The sequence below is a fragment of the Setaria viridis genome, chromosome 2 (genome assembly GCF_005286985.2).
Source record: "Setaria viridis chromosome 2, Setaria_viridis_v4.0, whole genome shotgun sequence".
NCBI classification, from domain to species: domain Eukaryota; kingdom Viridiplantae; phylum Streptophyta; class Magnoliopsida; order Poales; family Poaceae; genus Setaria; species Setaria viridis.
The window spans coordinates 11992717-12017566 of record NC_048264.2 but is presented as its reverse complement, the minus strand read 5'-3'; the positions used below and the strand labels follow the sequence as shown (position 1 = coordinate 12017566).

General features: G+C 43.3%; 2 protein-coding genes and 1 long non-coding RNA gene across 4 annotated transcripts; 2 read left to right on the top strand and 1 right to left on the bottom strand.

Moving 5' to 3' along the window:
* Positions 1-2556: 2556 nt before the first annotated feature.
* Positions 2557-5904, top strand: LOC117845059 (uncharacterized). 2 transcript variants are annotated; one of them, XM_034725938.2, is made up of 4 exons: positions 2557-2963; positions 3045-4677; positions 4778-5733; positions 5831-5904. In XM_034725938.2, exons 2-3 carry the CDS (start codon positions 3106-3108, stop codon positions 5705-5707), a joined length of 2502 nt encoding a protein of 833 aa, XP_034581829.1. In that variant the 5' UTR covers positions 2557-2963; positions 3045-3105; the 3' UTR covers positions 5708-5733; positions 5831-5904. The 2 variants fall into 2 exon arrangements, with proteins under 2 accessions (XP_034581829.1, XP_034581830.1); XM_034725939.2 differs by lacking the exon at positions 5831-5904 and having other exon boundaries at positions 4778-5811.
* Positions 5905-6013: 109 nt separating this feature from the next.
* LOC117845064 (uncharacterized) lies at positions 6014-9694 on the top strand. The gene is made up of 4 exons (XR_011897485.1): positions 6014-9057; positions 9146-9221; positions 9299-9409; positions 9492-9694. It is a non-coding gene; the product is annotated as an uncharacterized lncRNA (long non-coding RNA).
* An 11110-nt stretch (positions 9695-20804) lies between these two features.
* On the bottom strand, positions 20805-21272 carry LOC140221826 (uncharacterized). Its single transcript, XM_072291797.1, has one exon. It carries the CDS (start codon positions 21270-21272, stop codon positions 20805-20807), a length of 468 nt encoding a protein of 155 aa, XP_072147898.1.
* Positions 21273-24850: the final 3578 nt, after the last annotated feature.

Here is a 24850-nt window from a genome sequence, read left to right as displayed (position 1 = left end):
CAAATGAACAACATTTAAGTGCGGAACTCTTGTCGCAATGACTCCATCAAAGGTGTGATCACAGACTGGATGCTCAATTCGATTCTTGATTATGTGATTGATATGAGTTATCATATAGTTCAGAAGCTTTTAGCACTACCATTTTCTAAACCTTTCATTGATGTGATGATGTCATAATCAATAATTGCCGTATGTATTGGATGATGCAAAAGGCCCGAACTTTATCCTTTCTCTAAAAATTCTTAATACTCAACCCGTGAGCTGCATCCTAAGTTCGCCCACTGCAATGACTAGATTGTTCTATGAAGAGGTGGAGCTAGGATTTGGACATGGGCACGGGCGAATCTAGAGTCAGACTGCAGGAGGGTGCTGAGCCTCTATTACTTATGCTAACTTACGTTTTTAGATGAACTTGAGAACTTGAAGACTAAATTTACGTGGACATACATGGGCTGAGTTATGTATACCAGTTGCATCCTAATTATGTACCTAATTACTTATGCTAACTTAAGTTTTATAGATGAACTTGAGAACTTGAAGACTAAATTTCCAGTTATCTTCCAACTAATTAGGATGCAACTGGTATACATAACTAAGCATTGCCATATATGTTTGGCTGATAACTGAGTTTTAGTGAATCAGTTGGAAGAGGAAATACAAATCTACGGACTTTTCAGTTTGGATAGCAAAGTGCACCTAATTAATGCTTTTGACAAACTGAAATCAGGATTATAACAAACACCAAAGCTACAAATCAAGGACATGGTAGACAAGCTATATTTATGAAGAAACTGAAGGAATTATTGCTACAAATTCGGTACTAGCTTTAACTTGAACCCCCATCACATCACTGAGGTTGTTGCTATTATGCTGACTTCATCTTTGCTAAGCAATTAAAGTGTACTAAAATTACAAACAAGATATGGATAGACAAATTAGATCCTCACTGTTGTGCAATTGATATATGAGACAAAATATTCAGGTTTTTTCAAATGTGGGTAATTATAAACTATGTTTTGTTGTCTTGCCATTTCAAAGGACCACAAGGGTGTTTCCAAAAAGTACAGTAGAGGCTGATACAAAAGGAGGATGATGTAGCAAGATAAAATCAATCAAAGTCCTTGATATGTAGCATTTAGCTTGGAAGATAGTCGGGATATATTTAGGAAGTTGAGGATTTCGAGCAGTTGTATGGGTATGGAGAACTACAATGACCAAATAAAAGTGACAAACCATGGTACGCGGCCCATGAGTTATGGTTTTGGGACCATGTGACCTGTTCTGGTGGAATTTATCCCACTTTGGTAGTCCAAAATAAGGTTGCAGTTTATAAGCCTTCGTATTTCAAACATATATACCGCCTCTGTGTAAGAGATGCGCTATGCAAATGTAGACCCATTCCATGTGCAAGCTAGACTATAAACAGAGTTTGGAGGTGTGGTGTTAGACGTAGTATCAGAGCCAGTACTCTTGCTAAATGAGCGCATGGATGTTGGCCTGTAGAGGGGACATGGCATGGCTGTGACAATGAGGGGAGATTCTGAGTGTTTGTCTGCTGTGAATGCAGTAAGTTGATGTTAGCCTTGAAGGGGAGGGAATGTAATGCCCCAGTCTATTAGTATTCTGATTTCAGCCCCTAGTGGCCAACATGTTTTGTTCTAGTGGAATTATTCCCACCTTGGTAGTTCAATTAGGTCCAAACCAGCTTATAAATCTTCATGTTCTGAACATAGCATCTCAGTGTTAACCCTTTTATACAATGTCAGGAGAAAGGTGTGGGAGCTGGACCATAGTCAGATTTTGAATCGCGGGGTGTCACATAAACAAGTGCCAATCAGAGAGCTGTTAATCTGGCAAAGACTTGCAACTAAATCAATCAGAGGTTCGGCGTTTCTTTCTTGCACTCTGCCGTCATCTGTCTTTGTTTACTTCTTATGATTGTAAAGTACTTAGGTCGATTTCGTTTCACAACAGATCAACACAGATAAATTAGGCACTGCTTTGTATTATATTTTCCTCCGTCCATGACATTAGCGGGTCGTTCTATTTGTTATCTTGATTAAGAAATCTTGCTAATTAGTTTTCCGCTTCAATACATGTAGCTCTTGTGTTCACCACTAAACTATCGACTGGGAGAGATGCATATCATCCAAAGCCCAACTGCTCATTTCTCGCAACCAATACAGTGTCCATTATATTTTAACAAACAATAGTGGAACGATTATAGGTCTTGGGGAGTAATTCCAGAGAAGTAGAGAACTATACATAATATTGGTATAAACCATTGCAGAACTATATGCTTTTCAGGAGCGGTTTGACTTGTCAAGTTGGTGATGGCAGACTTGATTGCATTAGTTGTTAGGTAGCTAATTTATTTAGGCTAACACGCTTCGCCAAGAAATGAGCACACCATATGCACCAATTCTGACCCCAAGACAATATATTTTGGGATAGGACTGATGATGACTCAGACTTCTCAATGTCAATGTATATGGAGAGAAAGACGATTCCTCTGTCTGCAGGCCTCTCTCTCGTGTGCATTGAAGATATATAGCAAACCAACTAGCTATCAGGCCCGAGCGCATGGGCGTGCAGCCGGTACGCCGGTACAGGGCCCCCAATTTCCAGGGGCCCAAAATATTTTCTACGCAGACACGCAGGCCTGCAGCCCATCAGGCACCCGGAAGCAAAACAGGTTAATTTAGCTTGCCTGCAGCCCATCAGGCACCCGGAAGCAAAACAAGTCAATTTAGCTCGGTCAGTCTCCGCAAGGCCCTAACTCCGCCGTCTCGCATGCCTCCGCGTCTTGTCTCCCATCCACGCGATCGCTTTTTGGTTTTCTCATCCGTCCGCCGACCAGCGCAGGCAGCAACCAGTAGACGTCACCGCGTGATTAATTTGCCGTTGCTGCCGGCCGATTAATTTGTGAATTGGGATCGATCGTCGAGTCTCCACGAGTCCAGGTACCTAATCTGGTTCAGTTAATTTTTAATATGTTAATAAATGTTAATTAGTGATGATTAATATTATATTGATCCATCTAGGTGTTCGGTTATCTTTGTTCCGGTTCTGAATTATCTAGTGTTTCAATTTGAGGTTGTAGTCATGTCTTCTGCAAATCGGTCTAGAAAGTATGAATCTGGTTACCAAAAGCGTAAGAAAAAACAAAGAATAGAGGATTTAACTCAATCTCAAAAGGGTGCTATGGATAAATTTGTTAGAAAAGAGTCCACCGATAATCAATCACTTGGTCAAGGACAGGGAGCTGCACTTGATAATAATGATGACAATGATCCTACAGATGGTCAGATAGAGACAGAAAATATTGTTGGGGTTGAGGAAGTTAATGATGACAATATTGTTGCAGATGTTAATGATTCCTTTCAGCCTGATATATTTGATCCTAGATATTGGGATTCCCTTGATCATAAACAAATTGATATTTTAGCAGAAAAGGGCCCTACAAGAGATTTATCAATTACAAAAGGTCCTAAGGATAGATATTCCAGAAGGTTTTCTGCACTATTCTATACAAGAATTTTATCAAATGGGGAGCATTGTGATAGAGATTGGCTTGTCTATTCTAAGGAACTCGACAAGGTCTTTTGCTTTGGTTGTAAATTATTTACAAAAGGCCATCGAAAAGGTCAGTTGGCAAATGAGGGGTTTAATGACTGGATACATCTTGGTATTAGACTTAAAGAGCATGAGACAAGTCCAAATCATGTTTTGAGTATGACAACTTGGTATGAGTTGCGTAGTAGATTGCAAAAGGATCAAACTATTGATAAAGATGCTCAACGACAACTCGAGAAAGAAAAGGACCATTGGAGAAAAGTTTTGTTCAGAATTGTTTGCATTGTTAAATTTCTTGCCAAGCATAATCTAGCTTTTCGTGGGACTAATAGCAAAATGTATGAAGATAGCAATGGGAATTTCTTGGGATTGGTAGAGATGTTGGCTGAATTTGACCCAATTATTCAAGAACATGTTCGTCGTATTACAAGTGAGGAAACTCAAGCTCATTATCTTGATTTTAAGATTCAGAATGAGTTGATACATTTGCTTGCTTCTGCTATTAAGTCTGAAATTATTAAGAAAATAAAGAGTGCAAAGTACTTCTCTGTCATACTTGATTGTACTCCTGATGCAAGCCACCAAGAACAAATGTCTTTAATTATAAGATATGTTGACTCATCTTCAAGTGATGTTCGCGTAGAAGAATCCTTTATAGGATTTTTGGATGTCAATGATACAACTGGGCAAGGAATTTTTGACGTGCTAGAGAATGAACTAAAGCTCCTTGGTCTTGATATAGATGATGTGAGAGGACAAGGTTATGATAATGGGTCAAATATGAAAGGGAAACATAAAGGGGTAAAAAAGAAACTTTTGGATGTAAATCCTCGTGCTTTCTATTCTGCTTGTGGTTGCCATAGCCTTAATTTAACACTTTGTGATATGGCTAAGACTTGTGGTAAAGCTAAGGATTTCTTTGGAATCATCCAGCGCATCTATACAACTTTTGCTAATTCTACCAAGAAATGGCAGATTCTGAAAGATAACATATCAGGATTGACTCTTAAGTCAGTATCAGCTACACGTTGGGAGAGTCGTGTTGAAAGTGTTAAAGCTATAAGATTTCAGTGCACAGACATTCGAGAGGCTCTACTTCAGGTACCCAATATTATTGTACACTTGTACTGATATTTGATAATGATGTACTTATTTTGGCAATCTCCAACTATAACACATATTTTCTTCCTTTCAATTTCAGGTATCTGATGTTGATAATGATCCAAAAACAAGCAGTGAGGCTAAGGGCTTGGCAAACAATGAACTTGGAGAATATGAATTTATATTGTCAATCGTCATTTGGTATGAGGTATTATATGCCGTTAATTTAGTAAGCAAACACTTGCAAGCAAAAGATATGCTTATTGATGTTGCCATTGAGAAAGTGGAAGGGTTGATTTCTTTCTTCAAGGGTTATAGGGAAACTGGTTTCTCAGAAGCATTAGAGATTGCCAAAGGGATTGCACTTGAGATGGATATTGGTACAACGTTTCGTAAAAGAAGAGAAATTAAAAGAAAGAAACAATTTGATGAGAACCTAGATGACACAAATGCTACTACACAATCTGCCGAGGAGCTATTTAGAATAAGCTATTTTTTACCTATTGTTGATCAAGCAATTTCCTCACTCACAACAAGATTTGAACAGTACCAGAGTTACCAACAAAATTTTGGTTTCCTATTTACCTCTGAAACATTACAATCATTGGATGACACGAGTTTGAAATCTTCTTGTGATAATCTTGGGGCTGTCCTTACAAAAGACGGAAAATCTGATGTTGATGCCAATGATTTGTATGTGGAGTTAAAGTTTCTTCAACATTTCATTCCTAAAGAAAATATGGGTCCTATTGAAATTCTAAAGTTCCTAAAGCGGCATGACTGTTTTCCCAATGCAAGTATTGCATATAGAATTCTGTTGACCATTCCTGTGACCGTTGCATCAGCAGAGCGAAGCTTTTCAAAATTGAAACTATTGAAGTCATATTTACGTTCGACAATGACACAACAAAGACTTAATGATTTGGCTACAATAGCACTTGAAAGTGGATTACTGGAGAAGATTGATTATGAGCATATTATTGAAGATTTCATTTCAAGGAATACTAAAAGAATGAAGTACTTCAATTAAAGATTATGAAAGCAAAAGTTGAATAGGTACGATTTTTGATATATCTTATTGTGATATATATCATATATCTTATTTAAAGTTCTATTTTTTTTAAGGTAGATCTCATTTTAAAGTTTGGTACAGGGCCTCGATTTTTGCCGGCTCGGCCCTGCTAGCTATACTTGGATACGCAAGTTTACACCTTCTAACAGGTTATTATCTGTCCATCCTTCTTTCTATTCGTACGTTTTTCTGTGTCTTTAATTGAAGCTAGTTTCTTATATACTCCCTCCATTCTAAATTGTAGGTAATTTCAGCTTTTCTAGGTTCATATTTTTTTATGTACCTAGAAATTCTTTATATATGGATCTACAATTTGAAAGAGGGAGTATATACTTGCACTGGCCTTCCTACATGCGCTCAGGCTTCATCTACAATGTTCGTGTCATTGGGTGTATACGTGAAAGTGAATAAATTAAACTTGGGGCCTAGGGGTTACCTTTAGATGCTACCAGTAACTCACTGCCCTGAAGTAACTTCTCTACACTAAGCTCCCATGGCCCGGTTATGGGCGAATAAACGAGGATGGGTACTTCCTCCAACTGCAAGGCAGGCTGCAATCCTCTCCCTTCTTTCCCATCCCCACCTTTCTTTCGCACGTCTTCCTTGCTTGTGTATTTGGGTCTGTGTTTCTTTTATTTTTTTTTGAGAGAAACTACGGCAGCCTTGGAGGCTGCCTGAACTTTATTTCATGGGTAAAATAACACTTTTACATTGGGTAATTACAGGCCCCGTGGGCAGGTTGGTAGAGCAGGAGGAGAAAGAAGTTTTACAAAACAGAACTAGACTAAAAGGAGAAATTAAAGAATTAGACCACAGAAGAAGTTTTTCCTTATCAGCTAAGCTGCCACATCTATTTGACCAGAGGAGGAGATCGTCCTGACATCTTCTAGCAATCTGTAGGTTAGCTTCATCTTCGTGTCTGAAAACTTTTGCATCTCAACATTTCCATATATTCCAGAGGATGCACATGAGAAGCATACTTTTGATCCGAGAATTCTATTCTTGCAAGAGATTAAGAATTCAGAGAGCTTCGACACTACCAGAGGATGCAAGTGAATTCAAGTCAAAACTAATGAAGAACAAGAAGCTTGAGCTCCGCTGACATTTGACGAAAAGGTGTGTGCAGCCTCTCGTTACTGGAGAATCGACCTTTAGTTCCGGTTTAGTTCCGGAGAATCGACCTTTAGTTCCGGTTTAGTTCTGGTCAGTAACCCTCTTTAGTACCGAGCACCTGACCAGTATTGCTTGTTCGATACTAAATGCCACTCTATTTAGTACCGGCCAAAATGCTCGGTACTCAATGTGCCATTTAGTATCGTTTGGTTTTATCTTTAAACGATTAACCGGTTGGTGACGGTAACACCCACCGGTGCTAAACGGATTTGCATCCAAAAAATAAATAAGAAAATGACGAACAACCGGGAGGCCTCCGCACACACGCATCATCGCAGTCACTCGTCACGTCGCCGGGAGGCTCTAATAATTTTATTCGTGTGTATCAATGTGCAGTGAGTATATACTACTTCATTAATTGCAGCAGCATAAGCCAGAGAGGCAGCGCTGCTCGATCTTACCTTTGGGTACGCAGCGCAGCAGCAGCCGGTAGGCGAACAACAATAATAATGAATGGAGTCTCTGGGTGCAGCTGCATATACCGATCGGCAACCTCAGCATTAAGGTATGTATATATACATAATATTTATGCACCGGAGCCTCGGGAGTGCCTTGGCAATTTGAAGTTTAAGAACTTCATTTCTTTTATATATCCAGGTGGGGTACGGGAGTGCCTTGCCAATTCTGCCAAATCATATATGCCATGGCATGGATATTCCACCTGGCTATGCCAGTGTTGGCGTAGAGAGAATCGCTGATAGCCAATTTGAAGGCCTAGAGCTCGACTTCCCGGCAGGAGACGGGTCAACAACACTAGGAGAAGTGGTTCACGGGGTCATTCTATGGCGCAAATGCTACATCATCATCCCCGGCGTGGAGGCACCTCCTCAGAGCTCAAGACCACTCTCTGCAAATCCACAACAGCGACCATCTCCCCAAACATCCAGACCATCATCTCCACCACAACCTGCTCTACGATCGGCATCACCACCGGGACCGTCGCTTCGATCAAGGTCTCCATCTCCACCACATCCTGGTGGTTGGAGTGACGACGACAACAACAACACCCCTCCTCGATCACCTCCGCGGGGACTAAGAGCACCATTTAAGAAGTCGCGACTACCACCTCCCAAGCCAAGATAGCGTAAGAAGAAAATGAAGGAGTCTGAGGTGACTTCTGAGGAACACTGGGAGGCAATGACTCATGAAAAACGCTGGACCGAAACCCAAGTGCAAGCTAGTGAGTGGTTGAGGAAACAGAGGGAATTAAGAAAAGCAAGGGAGATGGAGCCACCGCTAGTAGATCGAAGAGAATTATATAAATTCATCAAGACACAAGAAAAAAAGGAAAAAAAGGAAAAAAAGAGTTAACCACTACTATCAAACTATGAACGGGCGTTAGTCAAGGTTGATGAGAAGAAAAAAAAGGAAAAAAGTCGAGCTGCCAGCTGCACCGCCAAGTGAACCGAAATGGACCTTTGAGCTAGGCAAGCCTATGGTTAGCCCTGATTCGCTAAAGAAGCTATCAACGAAGATGTACGAATTCCATCAATGGTACATGAAGTTGTCTGCCGATGAGAGGGAGATGTTGGCCCTTAAGATAAAACCGATAGATTTTCACGGTGAAGGCGAGGCAGTCCTATGGCTACGATTCAAGGATATATACGAAGTGTACCATGATGGTGCCCTAGACATCTCTCTGATAAGCGTCTGGACTCTATAAGTATCCGTTTATATCTACATGTAAAATTTGGCTCATATCATTTTTTTGTGCATGCGTCACCGTATTAATTAACTTCATCTTCCATTTTATGTAGGATGCTAATTCGGACGTGCCGACATGAAGCATACCTCCATGTTGGCTTCATGGATCCATCCATAGTGAACCAAGCCCAGGTATGAGATTTTTTAGACAAAATGTTGCTGGTAGTATACAATTCCCTAGACAGACAAAAATTAAAGGATCACATACTACTTCCATACAACTTCAAGTAAGTGTGTGTATACCGTCTATTTTTGTTTTCTTTTTCCTTACCTGATTAATGTTAGTTACCTCTAATATATATGAATATTTACGTACGCAGCTCCCACTGGATCCTCATTATTATTGACATTGATCGAAGTCATGTCACTGTCTTCGATTCGTTGAGGACAGATCCGAAGGAGTACCAAGACGTGCAAGAAACGCTAGACATGTAATAATTTTGGACCTCTATATCTATACAAAATTTTGTTTCCTAAATTTTCACCTAACACTATATCATTCATTATTTTAATCCGCAGAGCATGGAGAGAATTCATCAGGGTAGATAGATCAAGTCAATTCAAAGAAAAACTTACATGGAGGACAGACTTCCCGGTACGTATAAAGTCTGCACATTTTGTACATTCTATAGCGCAAATATTTAATAACTTAATTGTTTTTTCCTACTAAAGTGCTTAAGACAGGAACCTGGGAATGATAATCTATGTGGCTACTATGTCTGTCAGCACATGCACAATTTATTGGGACCCAAGACCATCAAGGCCACGGAGCACGAATTTAAAGTATGTAAAATAAAACTATTAATAGTTATTTATTTTCTACAATTGTTCATGTAAAATTCACATATATGTATCCAAATTACAGATGTGGAATATTCAATGGGGACTCTTGAAGAAGGAAAGAGTAGCGGCAATATGTGAAGGTCTCATTGGATTCCTTGTGGACGAGGTAGTAAATTCACAAGGAGACTTTCCATTACGATGGACGAAAATTAGATGCTCCCATCACCTCGACGGGAAGATCATCGTAGATATATATAGTTTGATTTAGTTTGTATATATATGTAATACGTACTCTAATTAGATTTGTATATATATATATTACCCTAAGAATTGTATAGTATTTGTATAAATACTTGTTTGATTCGTTTAAATACTAGTTTGATTGATTTCATTATAAAAAAAAGCTTCTCAACTACTAAAGGTTAACTAAAGGGGTACGTGATATGCACGAAATTATAGGTTGCATGCAGACGCCTGCATGGTGCTGTATGCACGCACTTTAGTCCCGGTTCGTTTTACAAACCGTGACTAAAGAGGCGACCTTTAGTCCCAGTTTGTAACACCAACCAGGACTAAAGGGGTCTATCCAGCGCCTGGCGTGGCAGCCCCGTTAGTCCCGGTTGATTTTACAAACCGGGACTAAAAGGAGATCTTATATCCCGGTTGAGGGACCCATGATAAAAGACCCCCATTTATCTCGATGGATTAATCCCGGATGCATTTTCAAGAGATATGCACCCTACAAACCGGTACTAATACCGAGTTCTCTAGTAGTGGTTCCATAGTCAGCAATAGCCAAACTTAACATCATGTTCTCGTACTCAGGGTTTTTAGATTAATGTGACCATGATATCATATATCATAAGTTAAAATTATCACTTTGAACACGGTTCTCAAGATGATCAAGGATTGGACCTCGCCTTAATCAACAAAGCTGCAGGAGTGCTGGATATGTGAGACTGGATAGTTGCTCTAGGACTCCACAACAAGTATGATTCGACTCAAGTGATTTGATGAAACCATATTGTTCCCAACTTCCCATAAGGCACTACTCAAAGATCTTAGGTGAACTAGCACATATGAGACTTATGTCTTGATTCAAAACCCATGAACTATAAACCCTGTATTACTTACTACTCCGTCCATCCCAAATTACTATTTGTTTTAGCTTTTCTAGGTACATAATTTTTTATATGCATCTAGATATATAATATGTCTAGATACATAGCAAAATGTATGTATCTAGAAAAGCCAAAACAAATAGTAATTTGGGACGGAGGGAGTATCGCAACAACAATTCCTAATGTATGCTTTCACCGAAGTCGAGATAATCTCGAGACCTCCACGGTCAAATTAATCCTCACCCTTTCTCAAGTAAGTTAAGAATATAAAATATCCTCTCATAGGAAATTAGCATTACCCTGTTTATGTCATGCTAGCTAACACTTAATTATATATAACAAGACATTAGCCTCTCGCAAGGTCTGGTAATTTTTTATTGAGTAAAATGCATGGCTGGTCCTTCAACTTGTCTGGTTGTGTCACTTAGGTCCCCACACTTTTAAAATGCATATATAGCTCCCTAAACTTGGGCGCAGGTGTCACTTAGGTCCCTATACTCTCAAAATGCATATCTTACTCCCTAAACTTAGCTTCAGGTGTCATATAGGTCCCTAAACTCTTGAAATGCAGTGTCATCCTACTGATACAACATGATAAGATCAAAGTTTATGCTTGCAAGCAAGCCATTACTTTCATTGGTGTTGGGTCGTAACTCCTTGCGAAATTAATACTCAATGAGATTAACAAAGGAATAAGAACACAAATCGTCACTTCATTAAATATGTAGCGTTGTCTTACAATGGGAGCAGGCCCCCCTTTTATAGTGCTCGGAATGCCTGTGCACTTTACACAGTTACCCTCACTCAACTGCTACATTTTCAGGATATTCCTTACATTTAGGTCATCCGTGCGTCACATTTTTAGAGCTACTCTAACAGTCCCGTGATTTCCGCTCTCACAAGGCTCCGTGATTTGCACCCCTTTTGTTGCTCATGCCATCATGCTTCCAAGCTTTGCACCCGAGGCCCAGCCTGACCTCGTACGCGTTGGCCTTCTCGTCGGTGATTTTTCTCCCGAGGCTAGCGGCCTAAGCGAGCTTTGGGCATCGCGTTGTCCTCAACCACTCACCCCAAGCTCGCTCAACCTCGGTCGTGCTTGTCTTCCTTCCTGCACACTGACGCTAAGGCAGGATTATCAGGTTAGGAAGAATGTCGATTCACCTTACCTTCGGCTCCAAGCCTCAGATGGCACCTGAAACTGGGAAGTTATTCCCAAAGCTGTGAGCTTTGCGAGGACCCATGGTGTTGCTTGGTTCGACCGACCTCGAGGGTGGCCATGCTTTTGGGCGATCCCCAACAATAGCCCCTCGTTGGTGAGGTTAGGCACCGGTGACCGAACCCACGAAGTTAGGGATATTTGGCCCAAAAAACGTCACCCTCGAGCATCGGTGAGAATCAAGCCAATGGTTTGCTTTTTCGAGCTAACGTGGTGGTTTCTTATTGCACGTCCTTTTACCTTCGTCACGCAGTTACAGGCGTTGTTTTGCGCCTTTTACCGTGCCTATAAAAGGAGAGAGGGCAGTCATTTTTTAGCCGCGTGCTCAAGGTTAACTCATGCTTCTTTTGCGATCAGCCTGTGCTTGTTTCTTGTCTCGAAGCTCTGCCGTTTTTTGAGCTCTAACCTCGTTTGTTTTCGTGTGCTTGGAGGTAACGTGTCTTGCTCATTTTTTTGCTGCACTGAAAGAAATGTGGTCTTTTGCTTTTGCAAAGCTGGCTCACATCATGCAGGCTGCACGACCGAAGACTGCTGAAGAGCATGCTACAGAAATAGCTCCTCGTGTTGGGGAGGGTCCCTCTAACCCAACCGGGGACGTCGATATCGAAGGGATGTCCGAGGAGGGCGAAGTGGAGGTCCTCTTCTGGAGCCGTGGATTTGTGTGCCGGTGATGGGGGCTCATCAAGTGGTTGCCTGTCAGGTTTCAGTTCGGATGCTGACAAAGCTGAAGGCGGGGATGAGGGTGCAGGTGATAGTGGCGAGGATCTTGGAGGTGTTGCCATGGACGTGAGTGAGCTTGTGCCTGGCACGACGGTGTGCATTCCCACGATGCACTTCGGGCGGTCCCTGGTGACCGACAAGTGTATAAGATTGTACGTTGATAAAGGGTTCTTCCCGGAGGGGGTAGGAAGAGCGCTCGAGGATGAGGCTACTCCGACTCTGAAGTTTGGCGAAGCTGTTGCGTTTAGGGATTTTTTTACTGCTGGATTAAGGTTCCCCTGCGATCCAGCTCTGCCGGATATTTTGGATCATTACAAAGCTAAGCTTCACCATCTGACCCCTAACTCCTTCGTTGCTTTGTCAAAGTTCTTCTGGGTTCAGCATACCTTTGGCGGCGTTATCGATGTAGATGGCTTTGTGCGTCTGTTTGAGCTGCACATTCAAAAGAAGAGGGTGGTTTTTGACAATATAGATGGGACTTTTGAGAACCATTTTTGTTGTTGCACAATCCAGACCCGAAGGAAGAACGAGAAACAAGGTCTCGAGAGGATTCAACTGTCTTTTGCTCAGAAGAATGGGTGGGAAGATGACTGGCCAAATTATTGGTTTTATGTTAGGGTCGAGATGAAAGACGGGGGCGGTCAGGCAATCTATCCCTTTCATACTACGATAATCCCTATGGATGTTGCTACGACTCCGCCGGTTGCGAGGTCGAAGATGATGAAGAAGTGTGAAGGTGCCTTTGTAGCGGCTTCGGGCTCCGTGTCTGGTAGGAACTTGGTGCAAGAGTTTGTTGTGGCTCACAGGTGGCCACTTACTCCTGGCTAGGGGCCTCTCGATGTGGAACTTAGGGTGGTGTCATAGAAAAGTAGTCCCCTGCTCCACCCTGTTATTGGCGCCAGCCAGTTGCCGAACATTTCACCCCAAACGCGTATGTTGAGGACGTCGAGAGGCGGGCTATTGACATTATTGGGCCTATCTCTAAGGCTGAGTTTAAATTGTTCAAGCTGGTGGTTAAACACGGTCTTTGCGTTAACCAAGTTTTGGAGAGTCTCGGGATTGAGCTGCCTGCGTGACCGTTGCTTCGGGGGAAGAAAGCCCGTGGCCTAGGTGGCAGTGGGAACAGAAAAGGAAGAGGGGAGAGAGCTCTTCCCGGAGCGTTGCGCGATCTGATGCAACCTGGAGGCTGCTAAAGCAAGGATGAAAATGAGTGCCCTTGAGGCACAGAAGAAGAAGGATAAGGTTTCTCAAGCGTCTTTCCTTAGTGGGGAAAAAATGGTGAAGCCAAAATCTTCGAGGCTGCCCCCAACTAAAATCGCTGCCGAAGTTGGGAAAGGTGTTGTTGTTAAGGCTGCGAGACCTTTGAAGAAGCCTCGCTTCTCCCGGGTTCTGGATGAGGATGACATGGTTGTGGTGGATGCAGCAGCCCTTGCCGCTACCAGGGCTAAGCGCGACTGGAAAAGATCTAAATTGTTCTCTGGCGCAGCAGAGCCGACAGGTTTTGCCAAGGTTAGCAATGTACAAGCTAGGCTAGGGGATCCAAAGGATAAAAGGTGAGGGACCAGAGATGCGCACTGTTGGGAGCCAGGCAGTGACGGCGCCTCTACTGGTTGAGCACAAGACTGAGAAAGAGAGGATTATGGAAGAGCTTGCTGCTGCCAGGAGGAAGGAGGTGGATAAAATTGCCGAGGCTATCAAGGATCCATCTTCGCAGGCGGCGCAGTCAGGTAATGATGTTGTTGTGCGCTTGCCCAAGTTGAGATTTTTAGGTACACCGGAGGCTCGGAGAGATTCTTACTGGATTTGGAGAATACCATGGCTTCTCCTGGGGAGTTGTATAGAGAATCTCACGTGAGACTAATGGTGAGGCGTTATTTTGCAGATGCAAGGTTGTTCCCATCCTTGATGAGTTTTAACAAGGCCTTTGGCACGAATGTGAGGAGAGAGGTTGTTGCAGCTGGTGCACCTCGGTTAGGTGAGGGTTACAACCCTTTGAATTTACGCTTGCCGTGGATGGATCGATCTGAAAGGGTACGGCGCAACACATGTGCAGCGGTTGGAGGTAGCATCGAGAGCGGTAGGCCGGAAGTGAGGGAGAAGGGCGAAGCTGAATCAGTTGTGGTGGCTGACAAAAGCATGTCTTACTATACAAATGTTGGTGACTATGAGCCATTTAGTCCCGAAGGTAAGATTTATCTTTGTTGTTCCTTATTACGTATCACACGTTGTTATTGCAGCTTTGACCGTTTAATGATCGTGCAGTGTTTAAAAAAGTTGTTAAGCGGTTGCGCGACGAGGAGCTGGCGCGGATGTTTGCTACCCTCGGGCAGAAGGTTTGGGCTTGGAGTCTTTCTTAATTTATTTTATTATTATTATTTATTTATTTTTTAATTAACTGACATGGTTTTTGTTTCGTGCAGTGCGTGATAGTTGGGGCAGAGGCAAAAGAGAGGATAGAGGCCAAGGCGAAGGACCTGCTTGGTCGGGCGAAGAGGGTGTCGCTTCTTGAAGCTAAAGTTGCTGACCTAACGGAGGAGAACAAGGGGTTGTCCAATCTTAATGGTGAACTGACGGTTTTGAATGAAGAGTTGACAAGGCACAAGAACGTGCTGTTGAAGAATTTTGAGGAGGCAGCTAAGGCTAAAGAGAATCTTGTCTCGGAAAGAGATGAGCTTCGCAATGAGATTGAGAAACTTAGACGGGATCAGGCGGATAATGTTGGTATTATAGAAAAACTTTGCCGGAATAGTGAGAAAGACACCACGACTATTGCGGAGCAAGCGAAAGGAATAGCTCTTATGGGCGCCGAGCTTGAGGAGAAGACCAAATTCATTGACGAAACTCAGGCAATTTTGAAAGGGAAGTTTGATGAAATCTATGAGGCATACAAAGCGGCGCTTCGCCCTTTTGGTGCCGAGCCCTATCCCTTGCCGGCTGATAGCGATGTCACAAATGTTTGTGAGTGGATGAAGAATGGGTTCGTAAGCCTGCCCGAAGTCATAACTGGTCTTAATGATTATGCTGCAAATTTTTGCTTGGAAAGTACTCTTCAACTCCTGGAGGCTGAGGATTGCGATCACTTCTTGACGCTTGGAGAGGAGTACAAATTCCCACTGGCTTCGGAGTTAGGTGCCCAAGAGAAAACTAGGAATGTGAGAGCGGTGAAGCGGAGTATTTTCAGGCAACTCTGGGCTACATCTGGTGTAGAGTACATTCAGCAGCTTGCGAAGGAAAGGCTAGAGCAGGAGAAGGAAGCGGTGGCCAAGCTCGAAGCTGAGGAGAAAGGTGATAACAAAGCTGGTGCACCTTCAACTTGGTAGGGTGCTGGGGGCTGAGGGATTCTTGTAAAAACTTTTTTGAAAAGGACATCTATTTGTCTTGTAATAGTGTTATAGCCACGGTGCTTGTTGACGCTTGAATTGTGGCCGGAGCGGTTTGACATTTATTTTTGGGGATGTGTAAATGCATTTTTGCTTATTTGTGAAGTGTTGTACTTACTTCTTTTTTTTTTAGGTTTCCTGCATACTTGTGCCTTTTGTTTTGCGGGGGCTTCAAGGTTTTCTTTTGAAACATCACTCCCCGGGATCTGTGGGAGGTGAGAGGGAGAGACAGGCTGAAGCAGGGGTCCTGTTTGATAAGGAATTTGGGCAGATTGTAACTCGGGATGTTTCCCGTCATTATGGTGCGTTACATTATCATCCGGGGGATGGAAAAGAGTAGTTGGCAAGGAGAAGAAAGGTTATGACCCAAGGTGGAAACTTTGTAATATTTTGATTATTTTTTGGAAAGGAAAAAATGGCTAGAGCGCGCTTTATGCTACAAAGTAGATAAGTCAGTATAAAACTCGAAACTAGGTTTTGCTGACTTAGAAGACAACGAGAGTTTGGTTGATATCGCAACTTAGGGTTGCTTCAACTTGAGTTTGTGTTGTGACTTTTCTTGGTGTAAAGTGTTTTGCTAGAGCTTCGTGAATAGGGTGGCAAGTTGAAGCTTCAAGTAGTCCTCACGGGGGGCGGAGGGAGCATTGATTTTGCCAAAAGGAATTGCCCCCCCTTTAGGTTTGTTTCGCCTAGCCGAAGTTGCGGGTCATCCTTGCAAAAGGTTGAGGAAAAGCTAGCATGTCTCTTTTTTTTTTGAAAAAATGTCACCCTCCCCCCTTTAGGTTTGTTGAGCTGAAGCTGTGATCCTTTCTCGTAAAAGGCAGGCAAGGGTAGTCCTTTATGAAAAATGTCACCCCTCTCAGGCTTTCGCGAGAAAAGAGAGCACACTGAGGTGGGGCTGTCTTTGAGAATGGTTGCTTCGGGCAAAGCGGGATTGGTGAAAAGCTTTTGCTAAGGGCGTTGCCGGTGTGGAGAGTAGGCTAGCTTACCCAAGTGGGGGGAGAGAAGTTTATAACACTTAATTTGCGCATCTAGCACATTTTATAACAATACAAGGCACGAGGTTACGCAACTTGTTTTTGCTCTCTGAATGGAAAACGTACTTTTCTCCTCTGCGTGAGAGTGCGAAGTCACGCAGCTTGTTGTTGCTCTGTGAATGGAAAACATACTTTTCTCCTCCACGTGAAAGCGCGAGGTCACGCAACTTGTTGTTGCTTTATGAATGGAAAACGTACTTTCCTCCACATGAAAGCGCGAGGTCACGCAACTTATTGTTACTCTATGAAAGCGATTTTAGGGGGGACTTTACTTTATTACATCGGGAATTTTTACATGGATCTGCCTCGTTAAAAACCTTGCCTCCAGAATGGAGCCCCCCTAGCAAGGAAAAGAGTACAGTCCAAACTCTATGACATGAAAAGTAAATGCAAAAAAGAAAGTAAAGTTGTCGCCTTCGGCATTGTTTATAGTTCCACAAGCCAAAGGTGACGGACCTCTACAGATAGTATTTTCACAGACTCTCTATGTTCCAAGAATGTGGCAACTCCGTGCCGAGTTGGTCCGCCAAATGAAAAGAACCTAGCCTGTTACTTTTTGTAACAATGTACGGTCCTTGCCATGCTTCCTGCAGTTTGCCAAGGTTTTCCCAACGTCTTTCTTTTTGTGACGAGGTCACCGATTTTGATTTCTCTGTGCAACACTTTCTTGTCTCTCCATCTCCTAGTTTCTTTTTGGAATTAATCAATGTTGTCCAAAGCTTGAATGATGTCAAGCTCGATCATGTCCTTTTCGATCTTGATGACATCCTGGATGTCCTTAGTGCACACAACTCGCAGGCTGTTATTTTTGATTTCTTCTGGTGTTACGGCTTCAGAGCTGAAAAGTAGCCTGAATGGTGTGAAGCCTGTACCTCGGGACTGGGTAGTGTTGTGCGACCAAATTACCTTCGGTAGCTCATCGACCCATTTTCCCTTCTTCTGGTCGAATAGACATTTCTTGATTGCAGCGAAGATTAAGCCATTAGCTCTTTCTACCACGCTGTTTGATTGCGGGTGGTAAACCAAGGAGAATTTGACCTTTGTCTTGAGGCTGGCACAATATTCTTTGAAATCGATGCAATCGAACTGTTTGCCATTATCGACGGTTAACTCCCTTGGTACTACGAATCTGCAGATGATGTTTTGCCAAAAGAACTTTTGTACCGAAGCTGAGGTTATCGTTGTGAGGGGCTTGGCCTCGATCCATTTTGTGAAGTAATCTGCGGCAACAACTGCGAATTTGCAATTACCCTGAGCTATTGGCAGCGGGCCGACCAGGTCTATTCCCCACCTTTGTAATGGCCATGATGGTGGAATGAGTTGTATTGAGAGAGATGGTGAATGTCTCTGGTTTGCTATCTTTTGGCAGGCTTCGCAGTTTCGGACAAGGTTTTGGGCGTCATGTACGGTCGAAGGCCAATAGAATCCTTGCCTGATAGCCTTGCTTACGAGAGCCCTGGAGCCAATGTGAGATCCACAAAAACCCTTGTGAATGTCGGCCAGCAGATCTTTGCCTATTTTGGCATCGACGCAACAAAGCCAGGGCGTTGAGATTCCAGCCTTGTAAAGCTCTCCATCAATGATTGCATATCCTCTTACTTTTTGCTTGAGCCTAGTGAGCTTGACTTCGTCGCATGGCTCAAAGTGACCTCTCATGTATGCCATTATCTCGGCTCGCCAGTCAAAGCGCTGGATCGCATATACATACTTCAAAGTTGGCTCTTTGGTGGATGGGGTCTTGATGACTTTGTAGAACGTGTCAGGAGGAATTGGTTCATTCTGGGTTGTTGCTTTTGCGAGTTTGTCCACCTCCTCATTTTCTGCCCTCAGGATATGCTTGATGGTGAATCCCCTGAAATGTTTTTCCATTGTTCTGACCGCTGTGAGATACTTCACTAGCTCTAGCTCTTTAGCCTCGCTGTCTTTCTCGATGTGCTCTTTGATCAATTTAGAGTTTGTTTTCACTATGAAGGCCTGTTGCCCTAGAGCTTTCATCTTTCTTAATGCCATAAGAAATGCCTCGTACTCGGTCGTATTGTTTGTTGATCTTGTTCCTTCGGGGAATTTTAGCCTCGCGGCGTACCTTATTTTTACGCCAGTTGGCGAAGTTACAATTGCTGCTATTCCAGCCCCTTTGTCGCACCAGGCGCCGTCGCAATAAAAGACCCAAGGTGTTTCAACGTCGTCGCAATGGGCTTTTGGACATGTCCAGTCAACGATGAAATCAGCCAGGACTTGGGACTTTATGGTGGTTCTTCTTTCAAAATCAACCACGAACTCTGATAGTTTAGACGCCCACTTAGCAATTCTGCCCGAAGCTTCCCTATTGGAGAAATGATCGTGGAGAGGTTGGTTTGTGACAGCCACAATCCTTTGTCCCTCGAAGTAATGACGCAGTTTGAGTGCTGCCATCACCACTGCATAAGCAATTTTCTCCAACTTTGAATAGTGTATCTTCGAGCCACTAAGGGCCTCAGATGCGAAGTAAACTGGAATTTGCTTTAGTTTGCCGTTGATTTCCTTCTCCTGAATCAGGGCGGCGCTTACTGCCGTGCCCGAAGCTGAGACGTAGAGCAGTAGTGGTGACTTGGGCTCGGGGGGGCATAGCTTTGTCATAGACTGCAGGTAGTCTTTGAGTTCTTAGAATGCTTGGTGCTGCTCTTCCTCCCACTGAAAGGTTTTGGAGCTTCGTAAGACCTTGAAGAAAGGTAGGCTTCGCTCTGCAGCACGGGGGATAAATTTGTTGAGGGCGGCCACTCTTCCAGTCAACCACTAAATGTCCTTGACCAAAGTTGGTTCCCTCATATTGAGGAGTGCCTGAATTTTGTCGAGGTTGGCCTCGATGCCCTTGGTGGTGACCAGACAGCCCAGTACCTTGCCTCGCTGAACTCCAAATACACACATCTTAGGGTTTAGTCTCAGATTTGCTGCCCTCAGGTTGGCGAAGGTTTCGGCAAGGTCATGGATGTGATCGGCCCTTTTGTCGCTTTTGACGACTATGTCGTCGATGTAAGCAAGAATGTTCCTGCGAAGCTGGTTTCCTAGTACGATTGCGGTCATTCTAGAGAATGTTTGTCCTGCATTTTTGAGTCCCTCCGGCATTCGCACAAAGCGGAGTGTTCCGAATGGTGTCACGAAGCCTATTTTTCCTTCATCTTCCTTTTTTATTCTAATTTGGTGATAGCCCGATAATAAGTCCAATAGCGAGAGCATTTCGCTGTTGGCAGCATCATCCACAACTTTGTCAACCCTTTCAAACGGGTAATCGTCTTTGGGGCAAGCTTTGTTCAAATCTGTGAAATTGATACACATTCTCCATCTGCCATTCTTTTTCCTGACAGGTACAGTGTTGGCAAGCCATTATGGATAGAGGATGGGTCTGATCAAATTTGCCTCGAGTAGTCTATCCACTTCTGCTTTTGCTGCGTGGACCTTCTCATCAGACATTTTTCTTAGCTTTTGCTTTTTTAGCTTTGCCCCTAATCTAATGTTGAGGCTGTGCTCAATAATCTCTCTTTCTACCCCTTGGAGATCGCTTGCGGACCAGGCGAAGACATCTTTGTTCTTGTTCAGAAATGCAATCAGCTCATGCTCTTCTCTGGGTTCGAGGTTAGCTCCAATAGTGACGTACCTGTCGGCGATGTAACCGTCCAAGAGGACTCTTTTGCTTTCGCCGTCCACACTTATCTTTATTTTCTCTCTGTCTCTCTTGGGCTCGACATAGGGATTCTTCGTTTCGTGCTCTTCAGCTTCACTTGCAACTGCGAGATGGTGGACATTCTTTTGTCTCGGGGTTGAACCCCTCTCAATGTTTCTTGCCGTTTGCTGATCTCCATACATAGTGATCACTCCTTTGACGGCTGGCAGTTTCATACAGAGGAAGAGCTGTCTGATGGTTGCATCAATTTTGTTTATGAAACCTCACCCGAGGATGGCAAAGTAGGGGTAGCACATTTCGACCACATCGAAAGTGATGTGCTCTGTTCTCGCGTTGTCGAGGTTTCCAAACGACACTGGCAGGGAAATTTTTCCAAGAGCTTTAACTAGTCTACCATCAAAACCAAGCAATGGGACTTCGACTGGCTCGAGGAGGTGAGGGTTAATCTTCATCTCTCTGAAGGTATTGGTGAATATGATATCTGTAGAGCTGCCTGTATCAACCAAGACTTTCCCTATCTTCCAATTTGCAATAATTGTCTGTATCACCATCGCATCGTTATGCGAGACTGTTTTCAATGTGAAATCCTTCTTTGTGAAGGTGATTGGCATGTGCGTCCATTCTGGCTTCACTGGGGAGCCATTGAGGCTGATGGTGTTTACTTGCCTGAAGTAGTCTCGCTTCTGCCTTTTGTTTTCAAACTCGAGGGTGGATCCACCAGTGATTGGCATTATCGTGCCGGAGGTTGGTATGGGGTTGGAGTTTTCTTCGCAAAAGTTAGATTGTGAAGACCCTCTGGAGATAGGTATTATCGTGCCGTAAGTTGGTATTGCATTAGGACTGCTGCTTGGTGGGTTTGGTTTAGCTTTTAGGATTTTGTTTGGCAAGTTTGGTGGTGGTAGCGTTATCTCGTGGCGAGGTTGAGGTGGTATGTTTGTGTTTTGTGGTTGGAAGGTGTGCGAAGGTTGCCAATTTATCGATGATTGGAAGTTTGCGAGGCTAGCTGGGCTTGGGTAATATGTTGGATGTGGGTAGAAGGTTGTGTGATGGATGGTTTTTGGTGCTTTTGCGACTTCTTCAGCTGCTTTCTTTTCCACCTCTCTTTTTGCGGCTTCCAGAGTTATGGGACACCAATCAGTTGCATGATTGAACTGCTTTCCATGGAATATGTAATGAAATGGCCTTTGTTGTTTGGGCTGATTATTTGGCTTCGGAGGGTCATTGCTTCGGCCTCTTCCTCTGCCGTTGTGTCCGCCTCTGTGGTTGTTGGTGAAGTTGTTATGGTTTTGGTGGTGCTAGTTTTGAGCTTGGTTGTGGTTGTGATTTTGGGTTTGGTGCGAGGGCTGATTGCCTTCGATTGTCATCACGCGGTGGGGTTGATTCTGTGTGTGGTTATACGGCGAAGCCTGCCAATTTCTACTTTTTTCTGTTTGCCTGTGACTGTTCCTTTCGGCCACCCTTCGTCTGTGGTCTTCATCTGACCTGATGTATTTCTCCAGCTCCGCGAATAGTGCTTCCATTGTTTTTGGTTTCTTTCTTGTTAGCTTTGAAGCTGTTGGTTCTAGGTTGAGCCCCACGATGCATGCTGAAATCGCGACACAATGAGCCACATGTGGCATATGCGACCGAAGCTGTACAAATCTCTTGACATAGCTGGCGAGGGGATCTTTATCTTTTTGTTTGCAATGGAAAAGGTCAGCTTTGTCAGTCATGGTTTGATGGAAGCCTTGGAAGTTCTGAGTTAACTTTGTTTTCAAATCTACCCAACTGCATACTGAGTGTGGAGGTAGCAGTGAGTACCAGTTTAGTTGCCCCTTCGCAAGCTATGATAAATGATTTTGCTAGCACGACATCGTCCCCCCCAGCCGAGGCTACAACAGCTTTGTAGCTCATTAGAAATTGGCGCGGATCTGTCTAGCCATTGAACTTAGGCAAGGCAATTGACTTGTTGGTGGTAGGCCATGGGGCAGTTTGAAGTCTGATTGACGGTGGGGAGCTCTTGTCAAAGACTCCATATGTATTCAATGCAGGTGGAGGGTCGTGCGGACTAAAGTTGGGGTTGGTGTATATGATCCGTGTAGAACCAGTGTTGAAGGCTTGGGTAGATGGCGATGTTGGTTGTTGTTGTGTGCTTTGAAGGTACTCGAGTTCCTTTAATTCTCGTTGTAACTCTTCTAACTGCTTTTTGGCCTCGTTCAACATTGCTGCCCTGTTGGCTGCTTCTCCTTGAGCTTGCAGTTGCTGTCCGAACCTTTCCTTCTGCCTTTCCATTTCTTTGAGGTGCCTCAAGACCAAAGCTAGTTCATCCTCTGGGTTGCTTGGGGTTTCATCTTTTGCATCTATTCGCGGCTGATCTTCGTTGTAGGTGTCCTTACATTTAGGTCATTCATGCATCACGTTTTAAGAGCTACTCTGACAGTCCCGTGATTTCCGCTCTCACAAGGCTCCGTGATTTGTGCTCCTTTTGTTGCTCACGCCATCATGCTTCCCAGCTTCGCACCGGACGCCCAGCCTGACCTCGGGCACTTTGGCCTTCTTGCCGGTGATTTTCCTCCCGAGGCTAGCGGCCTAAGCAAGCTACAGGCGTTTTGTTGTCCTCAACCACTCGCCCCAAACTCGCTCAACCTCGGTCGTGCTTGTCTTCCTTCCTGCACACTGATGCTAAGGCAGGATTATCAGGTTAGGAAGAATGTCGATTCACCTTACCTTCGGCTCCGAGCCTCACATGGCACCCGAAACCGGGAAGTTATTCCCGAAGTTGTGAGCTTTGCAAGGACCCGTGCTGTTGCTTGGTTCGACCGACCTCGAGGGTGGCCATGCTTTTGGGCGATCCCCAACAATTGGCACATTTTCTTTTGTTTTTTTGCCCCTTCAGCTTCTCCTAATATTCATCTAGTAATTTATCTTATAAACCACTAATTTTAGTTAATTTTAGTTTAGTAAGTGCAACTACAAGTTATTCAAATTTGAACGATCTTCCAAGAATAATAGAGCACGCTTGTCATGCGCATCTAGCAAGTTAAGATATTGCCTCCAAAGTAAAATATCATCAATCTTTCAAGATTCAGCACACAATATTCTCCACACATGTTAAGTTGAAATTCACTTTATTTGACTATAATTAAATTATATCGATGTAAAAATAAGTTTTTTTCAATTTAATTGAGATGATGGTTGCTTTTAGAGAGTATATGAATCTAGATGACACCCGAAGCTAAGTTTAGGTTGCTAGATCTGCATTCTGAGAGCATATGGATCTAAATAACACTCGAGCCTAAATTTAGGAAGCTAGATATGCATTTTGAGAATAGGGGGCTAAGACACATCCGGAAGTTACCGGCAATGCACTTTACTCTTTTTTATTTGTGCTGATCCACGCTTTGCTAGCTGTATTTGCTATGTGTGTGGGGCACATGGGCTGTTGGCTGTTGCAATGCGCCATTCCAAGGCCCAAGTAGGCAAGAGACAAAAATTAACTATGGGCCTGCTAGCTACTAGCTGAAGGGCAACTGAATGCTAGAGCATTCAAGAAGGTAATGACCAATGTCAATTGTCAATTGAATTGCCCCTTTTCGCTGCAGCTGTTGGCAGCACTCGAACCGTGCATCGAGCATTGAACTGCTGCCCATTGAGACGTTGAGGACAGAAGGAAGTATGCAACGTCAACGTTGGCCAGCGGCATATGACAGGTCCGCTGTTGAAGTCCGAATGCTGGTAAGATTGTAATTTTTGACGCTCCATCTTTCTCCCTCTTGGTGTTGTCTCTCCTATAATTATTGAAATTTCTGTACTGTGTGTATTTGGATTGTTTGGCCACCTCCTACATCGTATTCCTGGCTCCAATGTTGCAGAAGTCCTTATATTTGTTTACAGAGGGAATATAAGCATATGCTAGGAAATATTATAATCTTGAATGACAAATTGGAAAGTTCTGGGAATATGAGCAAGCAATTTGACCAATTGTATGACTAGAAGATTTCAGGATCAATCAATAGACTTGCTACTTTACCTAATACGGAGTAGTAGACTAAGGATTGCACATACTCTGCCAACATATACTTTTGTTTATTGATTTATGTAATAGTAAGGCATCTTTAGTTTTTCCATTCCCCGTTGGCAACAGTAAATTTAAAGTATCCATGTGCTTTGTGAAAGCTATACTTTTCTTGATGTTTGACTAAAGGGGGTCTTTCTGTTTTTCTTTTGACAGCAATAATGATACTTCCTCCGTTTTTTAAAGGCGAGTAGGACAAATCATCTTTTGCTGCTTCACTACATTATACTGCCATGTTCAATAGAATATATATGC

Bases quoted from the DNA above. Each gene is read 5' to 3' on its own strand.
- LOC117845059 (XM_034725938.2), top strand. From the start codon at position 3,106: ATGTCTTCTGCAAATCGGTCTAGAAAGTATGAATCTGGTTACCAAAAG. The intron at 4,678-4,777 runs GTACCCAATATT...TTTCAATTTCAG, and splicing joins TTCGAGAGGCTCTACTTCAG to GTATCTGATGTTGATAATGA.
- LOC140221826 (XM_072291797.1), bottom strand. From the start codon at position 21,272: ATGCCAATCACTGGTGGATCCACCCTCGAGTTTGAAAACAAAAGGCAG.